Raw genomic sequence first — 16620 nt, forward strand, 5'->3', positions numbered from 1 at the left:
CTTCAACAGAGAACATCACACTGATCAGAGGTTTTTACCTTTTTTGCAATCAACGTAGCCTTGTGACCCTCCATAATAGTTTTAACAAGAACATATTTAATGTATAATTTTACCAAATTTGATTTATAGCCTAACGAAATCCAGTTATGTCTGGTTTTGCTGTTATAATGCTAACTTCTGAAAACAAAAATATGTTTTTTCGCAATGTTATTACTGTTTTTATTGCGATTCTCTGATTATTTTCATTTCTTATCAAGCGGCTTGATTTCCCATTTTTACCGGTTGAATTTATTGCAACCGTTTATCGATTTTATTTAAATCAGATTCAGTGAGATGGTTAGTAGGCTACTTCATCTTTCAAGCTTGTCAATGGTTGGAGCTGTCGATAAAAGAACTTTTAAACAAAACAGCATACAAAATGATATTTTTCAGTGCCGTTTTTCGATATCGACAGATTCATGTCTGACACAGGATTCCAAATCATCTCGCTGTTTTGCTGTGCATGGTTACTGGTTAACTTTAGTCTGCACAAAGCAACGTAGACTACTAGAACTAGGTGAAAATGTCGAAAGCTTTCTCGTTGTTAAAGCTTTTGAAACCTCTGAAAAGTTAAACAATAGAGCAGTGGTTCTTGACCTTTTGCCTTGTCGGCACCACCTTGAAATTACCAACCAGTTCTCGCACCCCCTCCAAGGATTGGCTGAAAAGGAATAGTTGCCTACAGTTCGAAATTTTTGTTGAAACCTGGAAAAAACAATTTTGCTTCTTACGTCTTATTATAACAAACCTTGATAATAATTCAGCATCCCCGCACCGCCTAGGCACAGGTCTCGCACACCTTAGGCCTAGTGGTGCGTGCACCGCTAGTTAAGAACCCCTGTTTTGACTGGAGGGGGTAGGATTATGAAAAAAGGGCACTTTTGTTGCTGAAAAGCCAATTTTTTTAAAGTTTTAAGATAAGATATTATTTTGAGGCAAACATGAAAGATTACAATTAGGCTAAATGCTAATAGTAGAAATTGTTATATTGCGAAAGCCGAAATGTGCAGTAGCTTACATGACCTTAAAAGGGCACCATTGCCCCCCATCCACGTAGATCAGGTCACACTCTTAACCCAAGACATCGAGGATTGCTTTGAGGCAAAAAAGAAGGACGGCGCTGCCTTTCTAGACAGGGGCGCCGGAACGATTTTTAACTGGGGGGGGGGGGGCAAGATTACGAAAAAAGGGCACTTAATTTTTTTCAAGTTTTAAGATAAGATATGGTGATAATGCTAATCTATCAGCTCACTATGTAGGCTAGTATGTATTGAGTAATGATAGCCTACAAGTGTCCGGTATACAAAGAAGGGCATCATGCTATGTTATAATGATGTAGCCTAACCTACTGTCAAGCCTTAAAGCATCCGGCGGCCATGGTCGCTAAGTGCTTGAATGACTGTTGGTGCTACCTCCTCAATTGGCCAAGTTTGGCCGCCGGTCTCTTCTAGCCAATTATTTAATTTCGCAGTAGAATGATCGTGGATTAACTGTCGAAAATATGTAGTATCAAAGAGTGACGCAAAATTAGGTCAGAGCGTCATCATCGCCACTGTTGCACTGTGCGGAAATATTTGTTATTGATGGAATATATCCATCTGCGATCACCAGCGCTGTAAGTCTTGTTTGTAATTTCCGACGTTTATTTTAACAAAGTGGTCACAACGGTAAACCATAATCTCTTCGTGGGAAAATTGTAACATAAGATTCCCGGATCCGTTCGTCTGCATGCAATGACCGAAAAGAAACACTCCTCCGAAAACGTCTATTCGAGAATTGTATTTCTGTAAAAAATAGCCCACGGCTGTCGAAATTGGGACGCAACACGGTACTCCACTAAAACTTGTCACTACAATACAGATTACTTGGATAAAAGACGGAAACTTTGTCCAGCTGGCAAGCACTAAGAAATACAGTTAAATTTGCGACCAACTTCCAAGTAACAATTTTACGAATGGTCAGAATAATTTGCAATATCTCAAACTCACGTAAGCAGTTATGTGACGTAATAATGAAAGGAATTGTGAAGCAATTCAAACAGGTGTTCAAAGGTGATGATGCAATGTTTCATCAGGTCTTACGAACGATGGTGCAATATTTGGACATTTTCTAGCAATTTCCATGGCGTAAGATGCCAGCTAGGTTAAGTAGACCATAACGGTTTTATATGACGTTTGATTTGGTGAACAATTGGCTGGAACATAGCGGCCCCTAGTTATGACAGTCTAACATGGCATAACTAAAAAAGAATTGACGACAATTGTGAGCCAATGAATAAAAACACACGATACACAAATTGTTTGAATCACTCACGTTTAAGTTAATACGCAAATACAAAGGGCATGCAAAGAATGAACAACAATACGAATAATACACGACGATACATGAAATTGGTACCATAGGTACACGCTAAAATGACGCTATATACAATGGTTGCGATAATAACCGACTGTTCTGGGCTCAGACAAGGGTCGGCCACCGCAGACAAAACCAGGCTCAAACCCTAACACTTAAGTGTTCTTTACGGGGGCGAGGCACGAAATATCCCTCAACACGTAGTCTACTTTCACTTTCCCCGTACTCTCATCATAGTTGCAGACGGCAACTTTAGCTCTACGAACCACAGGCTTCCCTTTCCTAATTTGTGGGACCACCTCATGCACCCTCCCAAGTTGATACTTTCCACGTTTACCAATATCTTGGAGAGAACCCACCACTACAAGTTGACCAGGCTCCAAAGTTTCGGCCATTTTTAACCATTTTTTCCGGCCCTGAAGCCCTGGCAAGTAAAAATCTATCCATTTGCTCCAAAACTGCTGAGAAAGTGACAAATTGAACCGATAATCCCTTCTTAGTTGGTCACGATCATGTGGTTGCCCAACAGCACAGTATGGGTCTAAGTATGGGGTCAAAAGTGAGGCAGGGGTGATGACAGTAAAATCCCTAGGGTCGTCACTCAAAGGTACCAAAGGGCGTTCGTTCACGATCCGAACGGCACTGCCTGTGTACGTAAGCAGTTCAATAAAATTGGGCTTACGTATTGAAGTGTCCAAAATGTGAAAAAAGTACTTGGTCATATCGACCACGAAATCAAATCTACCTAGCCGAAATCTAGCCAAGAGATCTGCCAGAGGGTTTAACAAATCAGGACCCGAAAACATTACATCATTAACACAAGTTCCTCGAAATTCAGACTTGCCATCGTAAACAATACGCTTTTTTAATTGTGCCGTCACAAAGTATAATAAATACCACTCAAATCCCTTTACATTTACTGCTTCACCAGCACGCTCAATATAGGCATTAGATTTAAGATCCTTCATGGTGTCAGTAAGGAAATCACGAAGTTCAGGTTGTTTTAAAGCCTTCTTCCTTAAAACAGCAGCTCTATCTGACGATAGAGCTGCTGTTTTAAGCTCTATCTGACGATATTTCCACACAGCAATCTGTGTGGAAATGCTTAAAGCCCTGGACGAAGAAGGAATATACATCATATAGAAGCTCTTAGACAGAATATATGAAAGTGGTGTGATTCCTGAGGACATGTTGAAATCAGTATTCATTGCACTACCCAAAGTTCCAGGAACACTTGATTGTGACAAACATCGCACTATTAGTCTGATCTCACACACTGTGAAATTGCTGCTAAAGATCATCCTCCAACGCTTAAGAAGGCAATTGCTTCCAGAAATAAGGGGCAATCAATTTTGAAAATTGCGCTGTTATCCCTAGGGTTAGTAACAATATTTAACAATAAAAAAAAAGAAAAAAAAAAACTTAAAAAAAACAAACTATAAAATGATATAAAAAACAAACAAAAAAACATTGGCTTCATGAAAGCAGGGACCTCAGAATACTTCAGAGATCCCTGCATGAAAGACAGGGGAACAACCAACGCAATCTTTACGATGAGAATACTTGGTGAAAGAGCAATCGAAGTTCAACAAGACCTATATCTAGCATTTGTAGATTTCAAAAAAGCCTTCGATAAAGTTCGTCACGAACAGCTTTTTGAGATGCTGAACAACATTAACGTTGATCACAAGGACCTGCGCATAATTAAGAATGTGTATTACCAACAACAAGCTGCAGTTCGCCTACCGGAAGGTCTGTCTAGATATTTTGAAATTCAACGTGGGGTCAGACAAGGCTGTGTGATGTCACCAGATCTGTTTAACTTGTATAGTGAAATGATTCTCAGAGAAATAGAAGGTATTGATGAGGGAGTTTTAGTGAACGGCATCTCATTAAACAATATTCGCTATGCTGATGACACTGTGCTCATAGCGACATCCCCGGACGGTTTACAAACACTGATTAACAAAACTTCAGACATCAGTGCAAAATATGGAATTGAAATTAACGTATGATGTCTACTTGTATATTGTGGTAACTGTTTATTATTATTATACGTTTTCGTATTCGTAAAGTCACGGTTATTTTCCCCAGAGAAAAACCGCGACCTGACGAGGACAAATTGAGTGCTTCGAAGACAATTGCGCGTTTTTCCAACATAGAACAATCATCCCAGCTTGTTGGTGGTATGCGAGCAGACAAGTTCAAGTGGAATCACCTCAGTGTAGATCAGGTGTTTTAACATCAGACAACCCGCACCGCTATACGATCTTACATTGAAAGTTTTTCTCGGTTGACGGAGGTATCAACCGATTGATCCGGTCGTAAGTATAAACCGGTAGTGTACAGAATTATTTCTTTTAGTAAGAAATTTTCTGGTCGCAGAGTTGCGACTCGTTTGTCATCGTTCGAATAACGATTGGCAGTTCTCGTTGATCTCTTGAAGAAGTTTACTTAGTATTGTTATATCGCCTTTTCCTCTTTCTTAAAACTCTTTGAATCTTAAGAAGTGGGAAATTTTATAGCAAAATGGCCTGTGAAACTATTGAAACTGCTGTTAAAAATTTAAATGATTTCTATCTTGAAATCAATAACCTTATGAAGACTCCCCATTGCGCAAAAACGGTACGCGCTCGTCTTCCTGATTTAGATAATTTGTTCAGTTCTCTTATGGCACTTTGTGTTGACATTTCTGCTGATAAACCACTTCTGGAATCTTGTACTTTTAGTAAAGATGACTATTCTCGTGGTAAAGACGAATTCTTGACTTTTGTTGAAGGCTGGTTGCGAGAGCAGGATGATGAACACGAGAGTGGTCATACTCCTTCTATTGATATAATTCGTGTTTTGCAACGTTCCAAAAATGGCTCTAAAACCGGTAGCCATATGACGACGACTTAGAGATCTTGCAGGAGTTCTAAACAAAAGACGCTGCAAGCCAAGTTGGAACTTGCGCAACTGGCGGTAAAACACAATCAACAACGTCGTCTGGAAGAAGAAAGGGAAGCTAAGTTGAAGGCCGAACGAGCTGCCGCTGAAGCTAAGTTGAAGGCCGAACTCGCCGCCGCTGAAGACCGTCGCGTTCTGGAAGCAGCCCGGTTAGAAGCCGAGGTCTGGGAGGTCAACTCCCAAGAAGGTTCTCTGCGAAACATTCGATCTCAACCCTTCGACCATCTCAACCCAAACAAGGTACAGTCAACAATGTTTCGTTCCAGTTCTTGTCATATAAATCCTGGGTGTTCTAGCTTTAATGCCGATGTGCCTAATCCCGGTGTTCCAGCACAGAACCTTCCCTTGCCAAATGTTAAAATTAACGAACAATTTTCTATGAAGAATGACTCTGCTATTCTAGCAGGAATAGTTACTGCCGTTAGCGCTGGCATGAATATGCCAAAATATGAATGCCCCAAATTTTCAGGGGATCCTAAAGACTATTTTACTTTCTTCCGTCATTTCGAAGAAACTATAAATTGCGCAGATATAAGCCCCAGCAAAAAACTGAGTTACTTACTTCTATACACAACTGGCAAAGCGCATAACTCGATTAGTCACTGTCCTTCACTTAAAACGCCTGAAGAAGGCTACAGTAAAGCGTTAACAATTTTGCATGACTTGTTTGGGCAGCCGCGCGTCATAGCAGAATCTTTTAAACGACAGTTGCTTAAAATCTCTGCAATCAAACATCTCGACAAAGAAGCAATGCATAGCTTCTCCACAGCTTTGAGAAAGTGTTACGAAACCTTAGATAGCCATGGACATTCTTACGAATTAAACTCTTACTTAGATGATCTTGCTGACAAGTTACCGCCGTGTATAAACAATTCTTGGAAGAGAAAGTACGCAAAAATTCAATGCAGACAACAAAGGGCTTCTACCTTTCGGGACTTCGTCGAATTCGTAGAAGATGAAGCAAAACTTTTAAATGCTTATCCTACTAAAATTGAAAGCGAAAGTTCTAAGCGCCACGTAAATTCTTTTGGTCGTAGTGGACAAAAATTCAGCAGTCAGCGAACTTGTGCTACGGTTTCAGCCACCCGTGGTAATCGTGCGTCACAATCCTTTGAAGGCAAAACACGACAAAGACAGCGATTTGCCGGTCGCCAGTGTTTCTTTTGCTCTGGAAATCATATACTTTATAAGTGTAATGAGTTTTCCAAAATTTCTTTACAGGATCGCCGAGATTTTCTAAACAAAGAGAGGCGTTGTTTTAATTGTTTCAATAAACATGCCACTTCAGATTGTAGGTTTGAGAGTACATGTACCGAAAAGGGTTGCAAAGGTCATCACCATTCTTTGATGCACTACGTCTCTAGTAAAGCGTCTCCTGATGTCACTCGAGTCAACACAGGTAAGTTGCTTTCAACTTCTGTTTCTTCCGATTCAGTGTTAGGTCATAAAAGTTTCTTTAACGTCGTTCCTATTAAAGCAAGGGCTAATGGGAAAGAAGTTAAAACTTACGCCTTTCTCGACACTGGATCGGATGCAACTTTCTGCGATCACAGTTTGATCGCGTCGCTTGACTTAGAGGGCGAGCCCAGCCAAATAAAGCTGAGCACTGTAAATAAAAGCTTAGATACTATTAAAAGTAAAAGAGTCAGTGTCTCAATTTCTTCTTTAGATGAAAAGGTCAACTTTGAAACAGTGCAAGCCTACGCCATAGACAAAATACCAGTGTCTCCAAATCCTAATCTTTCTTGCGACGATGTTTCCAAATTTCCTTATTTGAAAGATTTAAATTTTGAAACTTTAGAAAACGCCCATGTCTCAATCTTAATTGGCATCGATGTTTTAAAGGCTCATAAAGTTTTAGAGCAGAGAGAAGGAAACAATGGTGAACCCAGTGCAATAAAAACACCCTTAGGTTGGTCACTTTTGGGATCATCAAAAAATCAAAACAACATTTTATCTAATTTTATTCATTCAGATGAAAAATTGGACAATGCAATCCAACAGTCTTGGTTTGAAGATTTCAAACCGGAAGAGCTTTCTTTTCCATCGTCTGTGCAAGACAGACATGTTCTTAAAGTGCTACGTGAAGAGGTGTCACGCACTGATGGTCACTATTACGCACCGCTACCCTGGCGGAAGGACGTAAGTTTGCCTGAAAATAGTCGCTTGATGGCAACAAAGCGCTTAAATTCTTTGAAGAAACGCTTTGAACGTGACGATCAATTAAAGCAAAAATATGCGTCAAAAATGCAGGAGTATCTAGAAAACAAACATGCAGAGGTTGTAAACGAATCAAGTAGTGATGATGAACAAGGGCAAAAACGTGTTTGGTACTTGCCACATCATCCAGTGATTCATCCCCGCAAACCAGACAAAGTCAGAATAGTGTTTGACTGCGCTGCTCAGCACAGAGGGGTAGCTTTAAATGATGCCTTGCTGCAAGGTCCTGATCTTGTAAATAGCCTTGTTAGTGTATTGACACGCTTTCGCAGAGAGCCAATTGCCTTGGTAGCAGATGTAGAAGCGATGTTTCATCAAGTTAAAATAAAAGAACATGATAAAGATGCATTTCGTTTTCTTTGGTGGCCTGGAGGAGATCTTTCTAAACCTCCCGTCAGCCATCGTATGCTGATACACATCTTTGGTGCTACATCTTCGCCTTGTTGTGCGACCTTCTGTCTGAGGCAAACTGAACAAGAGTTCGGTTCAAACTTCAACTCTGCTACATGTGATGTTGTTAAAAATGATTTTTATGTAGACGATTGTCTAACGTCTGCTAGTTCTGTAGATGACGCTGTTCTTTTAGTCAAACAGCTTAGAGAGTTGCTTCAAATTGGTGGCTTTAACCTTACAAAATGGATTTCAACGAGTCAGGAAGTTCTTAAAACTATTCCTGAAAATGATAGAGCGAAATCTGTTATGAATGTTGATCTCAACAGTCCGTTGAAGGAACGTGTGCTAGGTGTTTCTTGGAACGTTTCCAATGACCAATTTGCGTTTCAGGTTTCAGACAATTTTGAGTTGAAAACGTTTACGAGACGTTCCATTCTATCTGCTGTTAATTCTCTGTATGACCCATTGGGTTTCATTGCTCCAGTCGTGCTGACTGCTAGAATTCTGCAGCAAAACATCATTCAGCAAAAACTTGGCTGGGATGATCAACTGCGGAATTCAGATGTGCTTGAGTGGCAAACATGGTTTAAGCAACTGCATGATCTTGGTGAGTTGAATTTATTTCGTTGTTTTAAACCTCTTAACTTTGGTAAAGTTGTTAGTCATCAACTTCATCACTTTTCGGATGCTTCTGTTCAAGGTTACGGGTTTGTATCTTACTTGCGCCTGGTCGACGATACGGGATCTATTCATTGTTCTTTTGTGTGTGGCAAAGCTAAAGTTACACCACCCAAATCAGAAAGTATTCCAAGACCGGAACTTGTAGCAGCGGTGTTGGCAGTTAAAGCCGACAAGTGGCTTCGTTCTCAACTTGATTATTCAAACTGTCAGTCAATCTTTTGGACTGACTCTAGTGCGGTAAGAAGGAGTATTAATAATGAAAACAAACGATTTAGGACCTTTGTGTCAAACCGTTTGGCAAAAATTCATCGACAAACTACGCCTTCCCAATGGAGGCACGTCAATTCTCATATCAATCCAGCCGACGATGCATCTCGCGGCCTATCTGTAATTCAGTTGTTGAAGTCTCGATGGCTAAAAGCTCCGAAGTTCTTGTGGAAAACAGAAGACTTCTGGCCTTCTATTCCCGCTTCAGAAGTAAATTTTGAGTCTCTTCCTTTAGATTTTCAGCCTCTTGAGCCTAATATTGTCTCTGCAGTTCAGGTAAGTCAGACAGTAGCCGTAGACAATCTAATTAGTTATTTTTCGACCTTGCACCGTTTAAAAAAGGCCACAGCATGGCTAAAACGGTTTTGCAAGTTTGTCCAAGACAGGTCTTCTGTAACAATTAAAATCTTTACAATTAGACAAAAAATGATATTCAACTTGACCACGTGACGAACAATAAAAACATGCCGGTAGGTCACTACGTCTGGTCACACCACCGCGCGGTGCGCCAACAGCAGTCGAGTAGGGGAGACTCGGGTAAGTTGGCCCAGCAAAATGTAAAATTGAATTTGTGAGCTAATTACAAAACATATGTTAAAGCGAATGCCATTGAAGAGTAGAGAATTTATCACTCTAGAAGTAGACATATTCTTGCATCAAACCAACATTCTTAGGTATGTAATTTTTCAAGTTTTCCGAAAAATTAAAATGGACCATCTTGCCCGCCTGTGCAGGTAATTTAGCCCACCATGGAAGGTAAGTTGGCCACCTGGCCAACGTGTCCATCTCTCGGTTTAATAAACAGTAGAAAAGCTCTCTTTCTCCTCAATTTTTCTTTCTAATTATTGCTTGGTTTTATACAGGCATGCATACATTGTATGCAGTCATGTACGGTACCGGTTTGGTTTATACTATTATAATGCAGTATTTTACCTCAGTAAACTTTTCGTACATGGGTACACCAAATAAACTTTCGAAAATAATCAAGGCTATATCAAATATCATGTAGTTGAAACGGCATGCCTTTATATTCCTAACGATGCTGATAGGTAGGACCTTGCTTGCAGTACAAACCCCATTTTGCATGGGTACCAACACCGGAACAATTTTTAATGTATCTCCGAAGCGGGGTACGTTTTAGACCGTCGCTTGAGAAGTGGTTGCATATTTTTCTTTGACTCACACCATTCCTCAACATCTTTAGCCCTCTTGATACAACTGCTGAGACACAGTTTCGCCATTGGTTTTCTTGATCTAATTACTTACCATTATTCTATTATTACAATATGGGTTAGGAATAAGTTGTCGCAATATGTGGCATAAAAACGATGTTAGGAAGTGAATTAGCCTATTGTTATTGATTGCTGATGTAAAGCCGCGATTTACTTACTTTGGATACTTGGTGCTTCAATCTTGAAAAAATAAGTCATCGTATTAGTTAGTCCATTATCATTCTATATAATCCATCATGAAGGCAAGTTGGCCATGGTGGCCAACCTACCCACCTACGAAATGGGCCAACTTCCCTGCATGGCAACCATATTGTAAAAACTAAAATTTATGTCAAACTATCAAACTTCTAAGAACGGCTTCACCGTCAAAGTGAGCTCTAATAACTACCCTAGCGTTGCACTCACTAAATAATAACCTTTCTTATATAGTAAGAAAAAACTCACACAACATGTAAAAAATTCTAAAATCCAAAAATTTTAAAAATCACAATTTTTCATACAAAAATCGAGCTCACAAGCTCATACTGCTTGCTAGAGCCTCCCAACCTGGTGATAAGGTAGTTTAAACAGCCTTTTCTTGGTATGTGTATGATACGTCACAATAACTATTGTGCTTAAAAAATTATTTCGAGTGGGCCAACTTGCCCGTTGGGCCAACTTACCTGAGTCTCTCCTACTGCGAACTCCCTGAAATCACATTATCATGGGGTTTTACCGACGTCTGCCTAACCGGACATGAAGGCAATTTTCCTTTGCCAAACTTTTTAAAATGCTGCGACTCACCAGAATCGCCCATTAGCATAATGCTAAAATCAGTCGACTTACGCGTTTCCTCCCGTACTACAAAATCGAACAAACTCTGAAAAGTAGGCTCATTAGTGCCACCATACTGATCACCTAAAAAGTCAAGATAACGCTGCTTAGCGTCAAACGGGAGTCGCTTAGCCAAATCCAAAACAAAACGTCCTTCCAATTATCACGCTGACCATAAGCTTGCGCGTAAAGCAGACACTGCGACAATTCATCTTTAAACTCTTTCAAATCACTAGAAGAAATCGAAGCCAATTTGCTACCATAGCGATACTTTCTAATTTCCGGTTCGGCGAAAAGACCTCCACGAACTCCAAAACGCTGGGACAAGCGAGCTAACGACATTTCTATCCTGTCTTCCTCTGACAAGCCAGGAGTGTCAGAAACCAAATTAGCAATCGTTTGCGCAGCTGTTCTAACACAAGCTGCTTGTAACAAAGTCAAACGAGTTCTTTTAAAGGGCGAAGCTGCCATTAAGGCCGTAACACGATTTTTAAAGAAGATAAATGGCATATTATTACCATCGTAACCAATCAAGGCTGTCTTATCAAAAAACGTCCTACTATTTTGGTATTCAAAAAAGCAATCCTGCTGTTGAGAACTCGATTTAGCGGGAGAAGACAAGCTATATCCCTTAAGGGGCTGAGTGGGCTCAGTCACATGCACAGCCCGATCACGACCCTCACACACGTTAAAATCAGGAGACGCGATACGCCTCTCACAACCACCCAAATTACGTGTAGCTGGGCGATCAAAAACTAGCGGCGCAGAAAACTGTGAAGGGGGCAAAACATTACTGCTAATGGCGGCCACGTGACCTGTACGCTCTGGGGGAGGAGTTAGGTTATAATTCACAGGCCTTGGCTCTAGAGCCTTCGGAAAACCCTTAGCGCGGCCCCTAGACGTCCTGAAACAGCTGGAAAACGTGTGGATTGCCCTGGTCCACTCACGGACTGAACAGGCGCTTGGAAAAGGTTATGTAAATTAAACTGCGGTTGATGTTCACTTCTGGAATGGCTAGAAGAGCCCTTCTTAGAACTACGCCGGGAGCCCAAATCTGAACGATATTCAGCTAAAACTACCTCTTTACGTTGTTCAGCCTTCAACTGAGCGTCTTTGAGTGCGAACTCAGCAGCTCTCGCTTCGACCTCAGCAGCTCTCGCTTCGGCCTCTGCTCGTGCGGCCTCAGCAGCTCTCGCGTCGGCCTCAGCTCTCGCGGCAGCCTCTGCTCGTATGGCCTCAGCTCTCGCCATGGCCTCAGCAGCTCTTGCTTCGGCCTCAGCTTGTATCTGGAGCTCCTCTCGTCTTAGCTGTAGGTTAATTTGTGCAACTATCCGAGACAAACTCCTAGACATCCTAGTGCTTACATTTGAGGCGCTATCCCCAGGATGTATGTCAGCATCCAACATATCTGAGAACTCACTTATTTTTTGTTCGAAGTTATTTTTTAAGGAATAAAATTCGGGATCTACCCTATCACGAAGTTCTGCCAAAATTGCAGAGTTGAAAATTTTACTCAAAAGAGCATGGAAATGCCGTAATTCCTTCTAAAGTAGATAAGTTAGATTGAAAAATTAACAGTTCCTGCTTATCACTCAAAGAACCTAGAGCTACAGAAAATTCTCCAATTTAAGTCAAAATATCCCGTCTAAGATGCCGGGCCTCTCGAACTGACTTAGCCTCATCGTTACTGGGTCCCTCCCCAGAATGGCCTGCCCGACCGCAAAGAAGATCATCAGGCTTAAACTCAGTCGAGTCGACGGCGGTCGAGTCCCTGTCGCCACCAAGTGTAGACATATTAAATGTTGGGGCTAAATTTACCAATTAAAAAATTAAGTTACACAAACACACAAAATTATTACAGTACCGTAGTTATAAAAAACTTAACTGCAAAGACCGTAAAAATACAAAAAAGAATTTAAATGCACAATACCGTAGATGTAAGGGTATATGAATGAAGTCCAAAAGTTCCACAAAACTTGCTTGGATTCGTCCACTTGAATCTTCAAGCACAGATCGATTGTCTTTAATTTTCTTTTTTCTTGCCAATGAATGTCAATGTTGTTTTTTCTTCAGAACCAACAAAGAAACGCCTTTAATTTTTAACTTGAAGTTCTTCAGTACCAACTGAGAAGAAAAGTCTTTAATTTTCTTTTGCTTTTGTAGACTACCAACCAACAAGATCTTCTTTTATTATTTCTTTGCTTCTGTAGCCTACCAACCAACAACTTCGTCTTTTACTATTTTGTGCTTCTAAGTTCCAACTGACAACAACGTCTTTTATTATTTATGTGCTTTAAGTGCTTCTTGGCTTACCAACTAACAAACCACGTCTTTTATTATTTATGGTCACAACGGTAAACCATAAGCTCTTCGTGGGAAAATTGTAACATAAGATTCCCGGATCCGTTCGTCTGCATGCAATGACCGAAAAGAAACACTCCTCCGAAAACGTCTATTCGAGAATTGTATTTCTGTAAAAAATAGCCCACGGCTGTCGAAATTGGGACGCAACACGGTACGCCACTAAAACTTGTCACTACAATACAGATTACTTGGATAAAAGACGGAAACTTTGTCCAGCTGGCAAGCACTAAGAAATACAGTTAAATTTGCGACCAACTTCCAAGTAACAATTTTACGAATGGTCAGAATAATTTGCAATATCTCAAACTCACGTAAGCAGTTATGTGACGTAATAATGAAAGGAATTGTGAAGCAATTCAAACAGGTGTTCAAAGGTGATGATGCAATGTTTCATCAGGTCTTAAGAACGATGATGCAATATTTGGACATTTTCTAGCAATTTCCATGGCGTAAGATGCCAGCTAGGTTAAGTAGACCATAACGGTTTTATATGACGTTTGATTTGGTGAACAATTGGCTGGAACACAAAGTGTTAATCCGAAGTGCTAATTTACATCGGCTGGCAATATTGTCGTTTTTATGTCGATTCGATGTTGTCGGACATTGAATCGTTGTTAAAAAGGAGAACTAGGTTAGTTGACATCCGAAGGAAAAACATTTTTGATCATATTTTGCAAAAATTATGCTTCTTTTAGTAGCCTATCGGTAATGTCTTCACATCATTGAAATACTTATTTTATTACCTTGCTGTCATCGTCAACACAATCATGTCGAACGTTGGGACGTCGCCCAGGCCCAGACTTCAACAACGCTAATTAATCATTTTAGCATTGTTGCAAGTTTAATTCTATTTACTTGTGCTATCGTTATTTTTATTTTGTATTTTGGCCGCTCAGCACGCAGATTTGGCCGCCGAGAAGGAGCTCCCGGTAGGCCACGATGGCTGCCGAAAAAAAAACGAGTTTTAAGGCCTGTTACCTGTGTTGCAAAATTTTGTGCCGTAAATATTATTTTGAGGCAAAAATGAAAGATTATATTTAGGCTAAAAGCGAATAGCAGAAATTGTTATAACCTATTGCAAAATGTGCAGTAACTTACATGACTTTAAAAGGGCACCATTGCCCCCCTGCCCCTCCATCTGCAGAACAATTGAGGGCAGGGGGGCATCCACCCCTCTGCCCCCGCTTCCGGCGCCCTTGTTTCTAGATCTCACAGCTGCCTATGACACCGTATGGCATCGCGGCCTTACTTGCAAGCTGCTTCGCCTGCTTCCTGACCGACATATGGTTCATATGATTATGGAACTTGTCAGGAACCGAAGCTTCACCCTCACCACCGGTAGCTCACGACGAAGCAGACTAAGACGCCTGAAAAACGGCGTCTCACAGGGATCGGTCCTGTCTCCACTTCTTTTCAACATCTACACCCACGACCTGCCAACTACGGTCTCCGCAAAATACGCTTATGCGGACGACCTGGCAATTCTCCACTCCACAAAGTCGTGGGAAAATCTAGAAGACACCTTGAGCCAGGACATGAAAACTCTCTCAGCCTATCTCCAGAACTGGCGACTGAAACTCAGCGAAACCAAAACTGTGGTAGCAGCTTTCCACCTCCACAATCGGGAAGCTGATCGTGAGCTACACGTCCAGAACAACGGAAAATCTCTGTCCTTCTGCCCCGAACCAAGATATCTTGGGGTAACACTGGACAGATCGCTCACATACCGCCACCATTTGGTGTCACTGCGCAAGAAACTGACATCCCGCGCTGCGCTACTCAAGCGCCTGGCAGGCTCTAGCTGGGGGGCGAGGGCTGACACTTTGCGAATAGCAGCCTTAGCCCTTGTCTACTCTTCAGCAGAGTACTGTGCACCTGTTTGGTGCCACAGTGCTCACTGCCACAACATCGACACTGCCATAAACAGCGCACTGCGCACAGTGACCGGATGCCTGCGTCCCACACCATTGGACAATCTCCCCATTCTCGCTGGCATCCAACCCGCTGAGCTTCGTCGCGAAGAAGCCACTCTGTCTCTCGGTCGACGAGCACTGGAGCCTAACCACCTTCTCCACCACAAGATCTCTGCTCTCCCAAACCAGCACCCCCGTCGACTGAAATCAAGACACCCATTCGTGCCAGCCGCTCAACTTCTTATCAGCAAAGCTGATGTACAAGACATCTCTGCGGCTACTTGGGCGGACCATAAATGGAGTTCTGAATGAAAGTCAAACGCCACCAGACTCCATTCGTTCATCCCCGACGCCGACACACGCCCCATCGGCCTAACACTACCTAGACAGGCATGTGTGCGCCTCAACCGTCTTCGTACCGGCGTCGGGCTTTTCCGCTCAACCATGCACCAATGGGGAATGGCCTCTTCCTCCTCCTGTGAATGTGGTGCCGAGGAACAGACCGCAGACCACATTATCAATGACTGTTCCATCTTCAAGTCACCTAACGGAGTGGAAGGTCTGCGTGTCATGGATGATGAAACCAAAGACTGGCTGCTCTCTAGTAGCCTTCCAGTGTAGTCCGGGAACATCGTGAATCTGGGGTGAGAAAAGGATAGACCTTCGGCCCCAGAAGCTCAGACGACGACGACGACGATCCACAGAAAAATTGAAGGCAGGAGGGCACACGCCCAAAGCTTAACATCAATCGAAGCTTAACATTCAACCCAAACTGCAATACCGAATGCAAAAGCTTCCAAAATTGATGATGCTGCATTTTACATTCTAAAAAATGTTAATGTAGGCTACATCAAAATACCGTATCCTACACTACGGTATAGGTGGTCACAGCGGTAAACCATAATCTCTTCGTGGGAAAATTGTAACATAAGATTCCCGAATCAGTTCGTCTGTATGTATCGACCGAAAAAGAAACACTCCTTGAAACGTCTATTCAATAAGTGTATTCCTGTAAAATTAGCCCGCGGCTATCGAAATCGAGATGCAACGCCGTACACCTCTAAAAACTGTCACTACGATACAGATTACTTGGATAAAAGACGGAACTTTTGTCCAGTTAGCAAGCACTAAGCAAACAGTTAAATGTGCCGCCAACTTTCAAACAATCATTTTACGAATGACCAGAATAGATAGCAATATCTCAAACTCACATATGCAGTACTGTGACGCAATAATGAAAGACAATTATGAAGTCATTCAAACAGGTGTTTAAAGCTGATGTAATATTTTCTGTTTAAACAGGTTTCAAACTGAAACAGGCCCAAACAGGTCCAAACAGGTTTGACACAAGTCTTATGAACGATGGTGCAATTTTGGCACATTTTCTAGCAACT

General features: G+C 41.6%; 1 protein-coding gene across 1 annotated transcript; it reads left to right on the forward strand.

Moving 5' to 3' along the window:
• Positions 1–3872: 3872 nt before the first annotated feature.
• Positions 3873–10157, forward strand: LOC145786198 (uncharacterized). Its single transcript, XM_082597844.1, has 4 exons — positions 3873–4403; positions 5296–9180; positions 9596–9660; positions 10109–10157. The coding sequence occupies exons 1-4, from the start codon at positions 3873–3875 to the stop codon at positions 10155–10157; spliced, it is 4530 nt and encodes a 1509-aa protein (XP_082453970.1).
• The last annotated feature ends 6463 nt before the right edge of the window (positions 10158–16620 follow it).

The sequence above is a fragment of the Aplidium turbinatum genome, chromosome 17 (genome assembly GCF_918807975.1).
Source record: "Aplidium turbinatum chromosome 17, kaAplTurb1.1, whole genome shotgun sequence".
Lineage (NCBI taxonomy): Eukaryota > Metazoa > Chordata > Ascidiacea > Aplousobranchia > Polyclinidae > Aplidium > Aplidium turbinatum.